The sequence below is a fragment of the Eubalaena glacialis genome, chromosome 13 (genome assembly GCF_028564815.1).
Source record: "Eubalaena glacialis isolate mEubGla1 chromosome 13, mEubGla1.1.hap2.+ XY, whole genome shotgun sequence".
In the NCBI taxonomy this organism is placed as follows: domain Eukaryota; kingdom Metazoa; phylum Chordata; class Mammalia; order Artiodactyla; family Balaenidae; genus Eubalaena; species Eubalaena glacialis.
In genome coordinates this window covers 65,240,114-65,251,335 of record NC_083728.1, presented here as the reverse complement: position 1 = coordinate 65,251,335, position 11,222 = coordinate 65,240,114, and the positions used below count along the sequence as shown (strand labels likewise).

The window sequence follows — 11,222 nt, the reverse complement described above, 5'->3', positions numbered from 1 at the left end:
GTGTAATGGTATAGAGGTGGGGCCTTTGGGAGGTGAATGGGATCAGTGCCCTTACAGGAGACCCCAGGGAGCAACCTTGCCCCCTGCTACCATGTGAGGACACAGTGAGAGGACAGCCACCTGTGAAACAGGAAGCAGCACCTTGAACCACCTTGACTTTGGCCTCCAGAACTTTGAAAAGTAAATTTCTGATGTTTTTAAGCCCCAAGTCCATGGTGTTTTGTTATAGCAGTCTGAGACAGACAGTCTGGCAGTTTCTTACAAGGCTAGACATAGGCTGACCATGTAACCAACAATCGTGCTCCCAGGCATTTACCCTGGTATGTTGAAAACCTATGTACACACAAAATCTGCACACGAATGTTTACAACAGCCCTATTAATAATTGCCAAAAACTGGAATCAAGCAGATGTCCTTCAATAAGTGAATGGATAAACAAACTATGGTACGTCCATCCAGTGGAGGATTAGGATAAAAAGAAATGAGCTATCAAGTTACAAAACTACATGGAGGAACCTTAAATGCATATTGCTAACTGAAAGAAGCTGGTCTGAAAAGGCTATAGACTGTGTGATTCCAACTACATAACATTCTGGAAAAGGCAAACTTTGGAGACAGTAGAAAAAAACAGTGGTTGCCAGCGGTTACAGCGGAGGGAAGGATGATTAGGTGGAGCACAGAGGACTTTTAGGGCAACAAAACTATTCTGTATGATACTGTAATAGTGGATACATGATATTATGCCTATTGTACATCACAAAGCATGACCCCTAAGTCAACAATGGACTTTACTTAATAATAACGTATCAATGCTGGCTTATTGATTTTAACAAAGGTACCACACCAGTGCAAGATGTTAATAACAGGGGAAACTGAGGGAGGGCATGTAAAGGTCATCTCTATAGGTTCTGCTCTTTTTTTTTTTTTCTAGAAATCTAAGCTGCCTAAAAAATAAAATCTATTTAAAAAAATACGGCATAGAAAACAATTTACTAGTGGTAGAGATAAATAATCCAGCAAAACTCCATAGCAATGAGGAACATAACCTGACCCCCTTGATATTTACAGTCTAAGGCAAAGTGAAGGCTGTGTAGGAAGTGAAGAGCAGCCACCCAACACTGAACACAATCATGACAAAAGGACATTCCCTACCAAAAACAACGTAAAGACTAACCAGGAGGCTGCCCCCTCACAGTGTCTCACCAAAAGTTATGAGGCAGAAGTTTAGTTCATGCCTGGAAGTTGTTCTTAGTCTTGATTTTTAGTTTCAACAAGAAATTCTGAAAGTGTTTCAACAGCCCTAAGTGAAGGAAGAAGGGCAGACATCATCATCCACATCTGCAGGGAATGGACCTTACACATTTAGGGCTGAGTGGTGTCTGAAGCAGAAAGAGGGCCGTGTCTTTGAGAGGCCCCAGTGCCTGCAGTTAGAAAATGCCGTTTGACTTGCAAACTGGATACGGAAGCTGTTGATGGAGAAGACTGCGGAGCCGTGAGGTCATTCCTTTTTTATGCAGCCTCTTTTCCTGCCCATAACCACACACTTTACTCTCTGCGGACAATGACTGAGGTTCAAATTCTGCCTCGTAAAGTAGGGTTGCAGTGGTAATGGAAAAAGTATCATCACTTGTAAAACCTGGAAAATGCAACATGAGATTTCTGTGTGCTTTAGAGAGAGAGAATTAACACACATAAAGAAAAAAAAAGGAGAGAAAAAGAGAAAGAGAACAAAACATCTGCTTTTCATCAGCAAACAGTCAAAGCAAGGGGCAGCAGGGGCTGAGTTCACTGGAGTGTCCCAACATTTAGAAATCTTACATCCAGACTCCTCGGAGCAAAGCTCTCTGATAAACTTTTGAGAAATACATATTGAGTGATGTCCATGAAATCCATACGGTATAAGAACCTAAGTTGTTTCTGAATTTCGGTTGTTTTTATCGACAGTTCCAACATCCTCTAAGGAATATTCCTGTGTAAATCTTCCACTTCCAGCTCCCACATGCTTTCATGGAGAGGATTATCAGAAAGATCTGTCATCTTCACAGCCTGCAGGCATGGCTCAGGGTTGCAGGCCTGAACCACTCCCATCACCATCACATACTTTCCTAGAAGAAGAAAAGCCCAGTGGTAAAGTTCACATTGATAGAGAAGATTAAAACAAAACAGACACCTTAAGTCCTTGAGAGGGCTTAAATTTATCAGGGAGGCAAACTGGAGACAAAAAAAAAGCAGAGAGTAGATACCAAAGTGCCAAGGCAGCTAGTGGTCAAAATACATACATTGCCAGCAAATTCCGCATTTAACCTGGAGAATGACATTTGTATCTTCTTTGGTTTCTGGTTTTAAAATGCTAAAACAGGGACTTCCCTGGTGGCGCAGTGGATAGGACTCTGCACTTCCAATGCAGGGGACCCCGGTTCGATCCCTGGTCAGGGAACTAGATCCCACATGCATACCACAACTAAGAGTTCACGTGCCCCAACTAAGGAGCCGGTGAGCCGCAACTAAGACCCCACACAACCAAATAAATAAATAAATATTTTAAAAAAATAAAATAAAATGCTAAAACAAAATCACAGCACAGTGAGCTATCACGCCCAAGGAGTGGAAGAGTCGCTCACATCAGAGGATGAGTTGTAATTAGACAGACTGCTCGAAGGCGGGGCCTGAAAACCCGAGCTTTTCTCTTCTCTCTGTTCCTTGCTCCATGCCAGAGTCTGTGACTGGTCTCTGTGCCCAGGACTGGTCCCCCTTCTGCAAAGACAACCCCTGACAGCCCCAAAGCAAATCCAATTTTCCCTTCATGTTGCCAAAAGAGCTGGGCAGGTGGTAGCACCCCCCATGCCACCGTTATTCCAACTGCCTGGGACCAATCCCTGCCACCAGCTGGGCATACGCAAGCAAATCAACAAGAGGGCAGGCTGCTAGCACAATGATCTAATGACATATTAACCACGACTCTATTCCCATTCCCTTGGGGAAGTGGCTCTCCTTGAAAGCAAAAATGGCCAGTCTTAACCACACAAAACTCAACTGTGTAAAAAACCCCAAACACAGCAGGAAGAGCAGGCACGTTGCCAGCCCCCACTGCGTGCCCCTGCGAGGCCGCTTCAATCACACTGCTTCCAGCATCAGGACTGGGTTTGTACTCGGGGCTGGGGGGGGCTCTGACTGAAGGAAGCCAGGCAAGCTGACACCTTACCCTCTGGTCTTCAGCTCCTGGCACGACGTACTTAGGTTTCCCTGAACCCATCCCTACACTCTACCTGAGCAAGTAACATGGGGCTCCTCAGCAACGGAGGCTCGTTCTAAAAATACACTTGCCATACCCTCTGAATGGGCCTAAAATGCTGGTGGAGATGGAGCCCTCAGAAAATGACTGAAGATCCTGGAAAGGAAGAACAAGCCCACAGAGTCCCAACAGGCGAGGTAAACACGGAATCCACATACTCAAAACCTACATACACCAAGGCGTATAACACAACTATACGGGTGAACTCAAAGGCCTGAGCTCTTTCCTCCCAAGAACAGACCACCTGGTTACTACTCTGGTTCATTCTACCCACACCCTCTCCCCCAGCCAGAGTCTCTCTCCACTGTCTCTCCTTCTCCTTCCCCACCACGCCCCTCCCTTCTATCATGCCTTCACCCCGACCATACAGGCCTGGATCAGTTGTCCCTCTTCTGCGCCCACGGCACCCTGTGCTTAAGCTCAAGCCTATGACATCACTTTGTATTTCAGTGGCCTGCTTACTCTTCAGGCTCCCTACCTGAAGGCCGTGTCAGACTTGTCGATCAAGCCCTGGTATTAATTAGCAAGAGGAAATGGTATGGCCCAGGCACACAGGCCAGTAGGTAAGTCAGATGGGTTCACCAATGCGCAATGCCCACTCAGGTACCTACTGGTGCCAACCTTATGCCAGGGCTGGGGCCAGACATGGGAGACAGCCCCAGCTTGCCTTCAAAGAGCATTGCCTGGGGACCAGCACACCAAACAGCTCGTGCTACATGCTACGCCAAGGGTGGCAAACTTTTTCTGTAAAGGGCCAGATACTAAATATTTCAGGCTTTGAGGCCACAGCGTCTCTGTCGCAACTATTCAGATCTGTAGCTGTAATGGGAAAACAGCCCTAGACAATACCTAAATGATGGTGCTCCAATAAAACTTTACTTATGGACACGGATATTTGAATTTCATATACTGATACTTTTCCCATGTCATGAAATCTTCTTCTGTTTCTTTTTTAACCATTTGAAAACATAAAAAACATTTTTAGCTCATGGGCCATGCAAAAGAGGTTGCAGCCTGTAGTTTGCCAATCTTGCGCTAGACTAACATTGCAACGGAGGGCAGGCAGAGAGGGAGGCTGAAGGATGGAGCCAGGGTGGAGTGAGAAGCGTGCAGGAGCATTGCCTAGTAAAAAAACAATGGTCACTATGACCTAGGAGCTGTGTTAAGGACATTTTTTAAATGTATTGAATCCACACAACAGGCAGGAATTATTGGTCCCTTTGGTAAGAGGTCCAGAAAGGTTAAGAAAAGTGCTCCTGGGAGCTCAGCCAGAAAGGGCCAGGGCCAGAAAAGTTCAACCTAAGGCTGAGAATAGTTGTCAGAAAGACACAGAGCCTGCCCTGCCTTAGTCTGGCCCAGTGGTTCTCAAAGTGTGGCCCCCTAGGCCACCAGCACCAGCAGCACCTGGGAGCTGGTTAGAAATGCAAATTCTCAGCCCCGCCCAGACCAACAGACTCAAACTCTGAGGGTGGTGCCCAGCCGTCAGTTTTAACAAGCCCTCAGGGTGAGTTTGATGCATGCTCAAATTTGCGCACCACTGGTTTAAAAGCAAACAGTGGTGAACTACAGCCTAAGACAGTCCCACGAAGGAGGGGTACACCAGGGCTCCCCATTCCTGGGAACTGGGGAGAGCTTCCCAAAGGAAGGTACATTTGAGTAGAGTCGTTAGGGATGAACCAAGTTCCCCACTATGACATTTTCCAAAACTTGATAGGGAGAAAAAAAATCACCCGTGGGGAACGGACTCTGTTAACAAACACAGATGCTGGGGGTCCCTCCCCCGGAGACTCCAGCTGGGAGGGCTGGTGGAGCCCTCGGAAACTGTATTTTTTGAATGGGCTGCAGGTGATGCTTATCATCAGAACTGCTTGGGTGGCGCTTGGCTGGGGAGGGGAGGGAAGAAAGGGTATCGAGGCGGGGGACCAGCACCGCAAACACCGGGAAGTGGGACGGTCAGGCCCCGCCCTCGGGCGGTACAAACCTAGGGTCAGCCGCGGGGTTGAATCCGGCCGTTACCTGGGACGAGGCAGGGCCGCCCGCGCGGCACCCGCTCCAGGCCGCAAACCGAGAAGGCCCCGCTCGGGTCCCGCAGCCGCGCCTCGCCGCCGCCCGCCGCCAGCACCGTGCCCTGCATCCACACGGCCGTCAGCTCCAGCGGCCCGCGGCCCGCCGCCGCCCGCGACAGCCGCCACTCGCCCGGGCCGCCCTCCGCGTCGCGCCGCAGCTGCTCCGCCAGAACCTTGAGCGGCGGCGACCGCGGCAGCCTCACGGAAGTGGGGCACCCGCCGGGCAAGGAGGCCGTGGGCGCCGCCGCCATTCCGCCCCGCCGCCGCTTTCCCGCCAACCTTGATGAGCCGCGAGACCCGGTCCGCAGCCACCAATCAGGGGCGCGCTGGCGGAGCCGGCCAGTGGTCGGCGTCGGGAGGCGGGGCCGCCGGACAGAGCGGCCCCACTCCCACCCCAGGAGTGCGCAGGCGTACGTAAAGTAAATAACCGACCCGCAAGCTAGGAACGGATGAATTAAAAGAGAAAAAATAAACGAAGGGGGGAGGTACAGAACTCCCTGTTTCCAGGCACCTCAAAATTTGGCGTGCACGCAAATCATCTGGAGAATGTGAGTATTCATCTTTACATCGCCTTGCCTAGTACGGTTCTCTGAGGCTAACAAATAACGTGCAAATTCTGAAATGGATTGTAGCAACGGTGAGCCTATGTTTATTGGGAGTTATCAAGAATCGAGTCGAGAGATAAGGTTGGAAAGAGGGACAGGGACAGCTAGTAAAATTGCCCTTTTATTACTATTTTCATTTATTATATTTTAATAACAAAATAATTTAAAAGTTAATAAGATATATTGGGGCTTCCCTGGTGGCGCAGTGGTTGAGAATCTGCCTGCCAATGCAGGGGACACGGGTTCGAGCCCTGGTCTGGGAAGATCCCACATGCCGCGGAGCAACTGGGCCCGTGAGCCACAATTACTGAGCCTGCGCGTCTGGAGCCTGTGCTCCGCAACAAGAGAAGCCACAATAGTGAGAGGCCCGCGCACCGCGATGAAGAGTGGCCCCCACTTGCCACAACTGGAGAAAGCCCTCGCACAGAAACGAAGACCCAACACAGCCATAAAAAAAAAAAAAAAAAAAAGATATATTACTATATTTTTCACAAAAGGAATGAACGTTCATTGCAGAAAATTTAGAAAAGGAAATCTAGAATAAGAAAAGAATTGTAAAAATCACTCAGAGATATCTACCCACTGTTGGTGTATTAGCATTCAGGTTTTAAAATACATACATGTGTATATATATTTTTATACACAAATATTGTTTTGTATATTACTTTCACTTAATAATAAACATCTTTCCATATCAACAAATATCCCTCTGCTTCCTCTTGAATCTGCATTAAGATTTCTATTTGTCTCGTCACCTACCTAACCAATATCCTAGAGGTGGACATTAGGCTATTTCCAGTTTTTCACTTTGTAAGTCGCTACTGTGAACCTATCTAGAGCTAAATCTTTGTGCATGTTTCAGATAAATTTCTAGAAATGGAATTGCTCCCTAAAAATTGCATGTCCCCCATCAGTCAAATCCACAAATCCTAAACCAAGCAATCCTGTAAGTCAAGACCAGTTGTCAGAAGACTTTGTCCTCCCGGGGCCTCCCGCAATACCAGGCTTACAGAGGGTATTCACCAAGAGCTCGATTTTTATAAAGCGGCTAAGAAATACTGAGCCAGGTTCTGACCTAAGAGCTTTGCAGGGAGTATCCCATGTACCTACACCCTGTAAATACTGTTCTACAAAGGGGGAAACGGAGGCTCACAGAAGCTAGGTGGCTTGCCCACAGCCTCTCTGGCAGTAGCCTCCGTGGGATCCTGGCCTCTATACCTCAACCCTAAGTTGTAGAGTAACCAGGCTCCTAATTTGAGAAGGAAGCAGAGATTTTAACCAAGAGAGAATCCCACCCCCTTCAAGCCTGGTGAGTTCCCACTGGCCTTCCCCAAGGCACCTGAAGGCCAGAAAAGTGATGGGGAAGGAAGTTGAAGTAAAGGCCCGGGAATTTCCCACCATTCTCTTGGCCTTCAAATTTGTGTGTGTGTGTGTGCACGGACACACACACACACACACACACACCCCCCTCAAGCTCCATGCGTGTATGGCAGAGTGATCTTTCCACAACACAAGTCTGAACATATCAGTGCCCAGTGCCCAGTTTATAACCTCCTATGGTGTCATCCCTCCACCTGGAATATGAGCATCCCTCCAGGCAGAGCAAAAATGTACAAGGAGGGCCCAGAAAGGAGAGAGAGCAGGAAGCACTGAGCAAACTGCCAGGATTTCAGAACGGCTGGGACACAGAGGAATGGGGATATAGGAGGCTGTACCTACATAACCTCACTTCTTACCCCCATTTTACAGATGATGAAACTGAGGTTCAGGCTAATGACAAGGCTGAGGCCACACAGCTAGCAAGGGGTGGAGCCAGGACTCAACCCAAGTCCATCTGACCCCAAACTTCATGCTCCTTGAACCACACCTGCCATCTCACTGTCCACACTATCGCCCATCTCCCCATCAAAGATGTCTCAGTACCTTTGCTCATGCTGTTCTCTGCCCGACATGCCTTCCCCCAGTCTCTCCCAGCTAACTCAGTCACCACGTGCCACCACCAAGACCACTTCTCTTCAGGGAGCCATTCTTGAGCCCACAACTGGAGTCAACCCCTCCCTTCCAGACCAGGCTGCTGACACCCCTAATCCAGGGTTTCTCAGCCTCAGCCCCACTGACGTTTGGGGCTGGGTAATCCTGTGTGGAGGGAGCTGTCCTGTGTGCCTTGTGGGACGTTGGGCAGCATCCCTGGCCTCCACCCACTAGATGCCAGTAGTACTCTCCTCAAGGTGGCAATCAAAAGTGGCTTCAGACATTGCCAATGTCCCCTGGAGGGTGAAATCACCGCCTGAGAGCCACTGCACGCATCTACAGACTCACTGCATTCTGTCTTGAACCGTAAATACTTGAGTCTGAGTCCATCTCACCAGCAGATCAGGGGTCCAAGCTCTGATGCCAACAGCGGCCAGGCAGGTAACGCTGGTGGAGCAGTGACACGCTGGCCTTCGCAGGCCCCAATAAAGGGGCCAATCACACTCAGCCAATGGTTGCCACGTGAGAATGTGGGTCCAGTGTTGCCAGCTCTGATTTTTAAAGACATTTTAATGTATAACCTCCACATTTTAAAAAAGTGTTGGCAGTGTACTCAATTCTAAAACAAACAAAGGCTTTGTGTCCCTGAAAGCACCCTGTGGGTAACCCTGGCCCACGGGCAGCCAGTCTGCAAGAGCGGTCCCTAGAATTCGAGCTTTTGTCCCGGCACCTGAGCAGCTTGTGTGTTCACTGATGGGAAGCCTCTTGGTACCTTCTGTGAAATATCCAGGGGGTTGAGTATTTCACCAGCTCTAAGAGTTGCAAAATTGGTGTCTTAAATTATTGTCGTGAGCAGACAACTGGGGTCTGTCAACAGACGCTGGGTGAGCCTTCCCTCCGTGAAGGACTATCTCCCTCCCCACCTGCCACACCCAGGCCTGAAGCAACATTTGTGCAGGGCTTTCCCGGGCCCCAGCTTCCCAGTGAGATCAAAGACTACTGCAAGGGGGTTTCCTGCCACCTGAGGACAAAGGTAAGGCAAGGGGAATTTTGGGCCCTGGCCTCACACTCAACCTACACATTCACCAGTTCCTGGGCAGATCAGGCCAAAAACGCTTCTGATTGCCAGGAACAAAACCAAACCCTAGTGCCCAAGGAAAAGAGTTTGTTCTGGAAGATTATCCACGCATTAACATCTACAAAATGGCAAAACTGTCATTAGCCAAGCGCTTACTGTGTACTAAACACCATGCCAGGTGCTTCATGTGCAGAGTCTGTGACTCCTCAGAACAACCTTAAGATGTAAGTGCTTTTCTTTTCTTTTTTTTTTTAACTTTTTATTTTATATTGGAATATAGTTGATTAACAATGTTATTGTTTCAGGTGTACAGCAAAGTGATTCAGTTATACATGTATCTATTCTTTTTTTTTTTTTTACATCTTTATTGGAGTATAATTGCTTTACAATGGTGTGTTAGTTTCTGCTGTATAACAAAGTGAATCGGCTATACATATACATATATCCCCATATCTCCTCCCTCTTGTGTCTCCCTCCCACCCTCCCTATCCCACCCCTCTAGGTGGTCACAAAGCACTGAGCTGATCTCCCTGTGCTATGCAGCAGCTTCCCACTAGCCGTCCCATGTATCTACTCTTTTTCGAATTCTTTCCCCATTTAGGTTGTTACATAATATTGAGCAGAGTTCCCTGTGCTGTACAGTAGGTCCTTGTTGGTTATCCATTTTATTTTATTTTATTATTTATTTATTTTGGCTGCGTTGGGTCTTCGTTGCCGTGAGCAGGCTTTCTGTAGTTGCGGTGAGCAGGGGCTACTCTTCGTTGCGGTGCATGGGCTTCTCATTGCGGTGGCTTCTCTTGTTGCAGAGCACAGGCTCTAGGCGTGTGGGCTTCAGTAGTTGCAGCACACGGGCTCAGTAATTGCGGCACGCGGGCCCTAGAGTGCGCTGCCTTCAGTTGTTGCGGCGCACGGGCTCTAGGGTGCACAGGCTTCAATAGTTGTGGCGCGCGGGCTCAGTAGTTGTGGCTCACGGGCTTAAATATAGCAGTGTGTACATGTCAATCCCAAACTCCCTAACTATCCCTTCCCCCCACCCTTCCCCCCCAGGTAATCATAAGTTCGTTCTCTAAGTCGGTGAGTCTGTTTCTGTTTTGTAAGTTCATTTGTACCATTTCTTTTTAGATTCCGCTTATGAGCGATATCATACAATATTTCCCTTACTCTCTCTGACTTACTTCACTCAGTGTGACAATCTCTAGGTCTGCCCATGTTGCTACAAATGGCATTATTTCATTCTTTTTAATGGCTGAGTGATATTCCATTGTATATATGTGCCACATCTTCTTTACTAAGTGCTTTTCTTAAGCCCATTTTATAGATGGGGAAACTGAGGCTTGGACAGGTGATGTGACCTGCCCAAAACCACACAGCTGTTAAGAGGTAGGGCCAGGGATTCCAATCCTCATCTGGAACAAAGCGTCCCTCTCCCGTGTCTTTCAATAATCAGTACCCCAGATAAGGTGGGGTCTTACCCACTATCCTGGGTCGTCACCAGGGTGAATTCCCTGGGGAAATTTTTTTAAGTATAGGTTCTATCAAAAAGACATATCTTGGGGACTTCCCTGGTGGTCCAGTGGTAAAGAATCTGCCTTCCAATGCAGGGGACGCAGGTTCGCTCCCTGGTCGGGGAACTAAGATTCCCATATGCCGCGGGACAACTAAGCCTGCGTGACACAACTACTGAGCTTGGGTGCCTCAACTAGAGAGCCCGCGTGCCGCAAACTACAGAGCTCATGCGCCCTGGAGCCCACATGCTGCAACTAAGACCTGACTCAGGCAAAAAATAAAGAAAGAAAAAGAAAAAAAATAAAGATATATCTTGAACTTTAGTTAACAAAATACACAGGGATAAGTGGGTGTACAGATGTCTGCAACTTGCTTTGAAGGTCAGCAAAATGTAACATAGATTGAGGGGTGGACAGAGGGGAGGACAGGAGACTAGATACGTGATATGGCGAGTAAATTTCATTGTAGAATCTAAGTGGTGGATGCAATGGGGGTCCACTGCACAATTCTTTCAATAATACAGTGATGGGGGATAATTCTAGGTTCCAGGGCCTCACCACAGCCTTCCTACATCAGAATCTCGGGGAGTGAGAACCTAGAATGATTCTGAGGCCCAGCCAACACCCAGCCCCCACCCAGTGACCAGCATGCTTCCTATTCCTTCATCACAGAATATCACCAGATGGTCTCTGGACCGTCTCTGG

General features: G+C 48.3%; 1 protein-coding gene across 1 annotated transcript; it reads right to left on the bottom strand.

The window, feature by feature from the left end:
- Positions 1-479: 479 nt before the first annotated feature.
- Positions 480-5,609, bottom strand: RMI2 (RecQ mediated genome instability 2). Its single transcript, XM_061208208.1, is given in 3 exon segments — positions 480-1,968; positions 1,971-2,105; positions 5,309-5,609. Coding segments are annotated over 3 exon segments (498 nt in total). The 3' UTR covers positions 480-1,906.
- Positions 5,610-11,222: the final 5,613 nt, after the last annotated feature.